General features: G+C 39.3%; 1 protein-coding gene across 12 annotated transcripts in view; it reads right to left on the bottom strand.

Annotated features, from left to right (window-relative positions):
- The window catches only part of FHOD3 (formin homology 2 domain containing 3), a 487025-nt gene that overhangs the window by 210644 nt on the left and 274301 nt on the right, over positions 1-2080 (bottom strand). For all 12 annotated transcript variants that reach the window (XM_037730378.1, XM_037730382.1, XM_037730380.1 and 9 more), the window contains exon 6: positions 540-634. In XM_037730378.1, the coding sequence (XP_037586306.1) occupies positions 540-634 (95 nt within the window). The remainder of the gene's footprint in view (positions 1-539; positions 635-2080) is intronic.

Here is a 2080-nt window from a genome sequence, read left to right as displayed (position 1 = left end):
CAAAGTCTTGCTCTGTCACCCAGGCTGGAGTGCAGTGGCATGATCTTGGCTCACTGCAGCTTCCACCTCCTGGGTTCAAGCAATTCTCTTGCCTCAGCCTCCTGAGTAGCTAGGACTACAGGTGTGTGCCACCATAGCCGGCTAATTTCTTGTATTTTTAGTAGAGATGGAGTTTCACGGTGTTAGCCAGGATGGTCTTGATCTCCTGACCTTGTGATCCACCTGCCTCAGCCTCCCAAAGTGCTGGGATTACAGGCATGAGCCACCGCGCCCAGCCCTATGGTACAACATTTAATTATGAGAAACCAAAGGTTCCAAAGGCACTTGATTAAAGCTTAAGAGAAAATAGAAATGCATTAAAATTTCATGAGCCATTTGCAATTTAAGTGTATCTTAAAATCTATAGAGTAGTAGTCCTCATTTATACTGCAATGGCTTGAAAAAAGGCTGAACAAACTTCTTTTTGCAAAACTGACTCAAAGAAAAACAAAAGGCAAGTGATAGGACAACTGAACAAAATAGCCATAACTTCCCCTTACCTTTGACCCAATGAGAGTATACAGCCACTGAATGGTTTCATTGTGGTTTATTACTCCATTCATTCCATCCACATACAACATGATCTGGCCCAAAGCTATAGAAAACAAGAGAAAAAGGAGACATTATAGGTTTATATAGAAATATAATCTTCAGTGATCATAATGGCAATCAAGGTTTTCTTTAAGTACACTTAAAGAAAAGTACACTGTGTACACAGTGTCTTAAGAATCAAAGCTGAGGCGAATCCCTGAGCTCTCAAATTAGCTAAATCTCCTTTCAGAGAGAAAGTGTCGAACAAGGGCTATGGAAGAAACAAGGGCTATTCTAGTCTCCTGAAAGATGCAATTAAGGCACCGATCCAGTGATCGTTGTTTCTGTGTGCCTTGATGTATAAATGCATGTTTTTTTGTTTCTATATCTGTGTGTAGTCCCAGACAGGACAAAGATATTCATGAGATGGTGTCTGGGTTGTGGCCTCCCACTGAGGCCACAAGGACAAATGAAGTTTCCAAAAGCAACCTGTCCAGGGTCCCAGTCTGTGGTCAGCAAGTCTCAGATTCTGTGGGATCATCCTGAGCTAATCCAATTTTATTCCAACAGGTCAGCACTGTGTAGTTAAGTATTACATGTAATTCCCTTTAAAGATTTTCAAGTAGAAAATTTCAGGTATGATGAAAATACATGATATCACACGTTCATCATAACATCAAATCCTAAATTCTTAGTTTAGGATGATATAGTCACCCATACGATCATTATTCTCCAAAAAGAAAATACTAGCTATTGTTTTTGTAAACATAAACTTAGTTTTTCAGCTCCATTAGTATCAAAATAATCTGGATGACAGGTAATGAACAAACAGAAGTTATATGCCCTAAAGGAAGCATATTTCACCCATAACTAATTGTTAGGACATTCACTTTTTTTTGAAACAACATGTTTTATGCTTGTAATAGTAGGACATCCCCTCTTAGAAAGTTAGAAAAACACAAAGGAATAAAGTGAAAATAATTCATATTACCATAAAGATAACCATTCTTAAAATATTGATGTATTTTCTTACCTTCTTTTTTTATGCATTACACACACATACGAAGTTTATATGTAAACTGTAGGAAACATTCTACATGAAATATGTCGATTAAAAAGAGTGAAACACAAAACAGTATACACAAATTCTAAGTATATAAATATATATGTAATATTAGAAAACTGATCCTATCCAACAGGAGAGCAAGTAAGAAAACTGCATTGGTGGCCAGGCATGGGGGCTCATGCCTACAATCCCAACACTTTGGGAGGCCAAGGTGGGGCATATCATATGAGGTCAGGAGTTTGAGACCAGCCTGATCAACATGGCGAAACCCCACCTCTACTAAAAATGCAAAAATTAGCCATGTGCGGTGGCTGGTGTCTGTAATCCCAGCTATTTGGGAGGCTGGGGCACGAGAATTGCTTGAACTCAGGAAACAGAGGTTGCAGTGAGCCAAGATGGCGCCACTGCACTCCAGCCTGGGTGATAGAGCAAGACTCCGTCTCA

This window comes from Cebus imitator, unplaced genomic scaffold, assembly GCF_001604975.1.
Source record: "Cebus imitator isolate Cc_AM_T3 unplaced genomic scaffold, Cebus_imitator-1.0 Scaffold342, whole genome shotgun sequence".
Lineage (NCBI taxonomy): Eukaryota > Metazoa > Chordata > Mammalia > Primates > Cebidae > Cebus > Cebus imitator.
The sequence above is the reverse complement of the archived record's forward strand: the minus strand, read 5'-3'. Positions and strand labels throughout refer to the sequence as shown.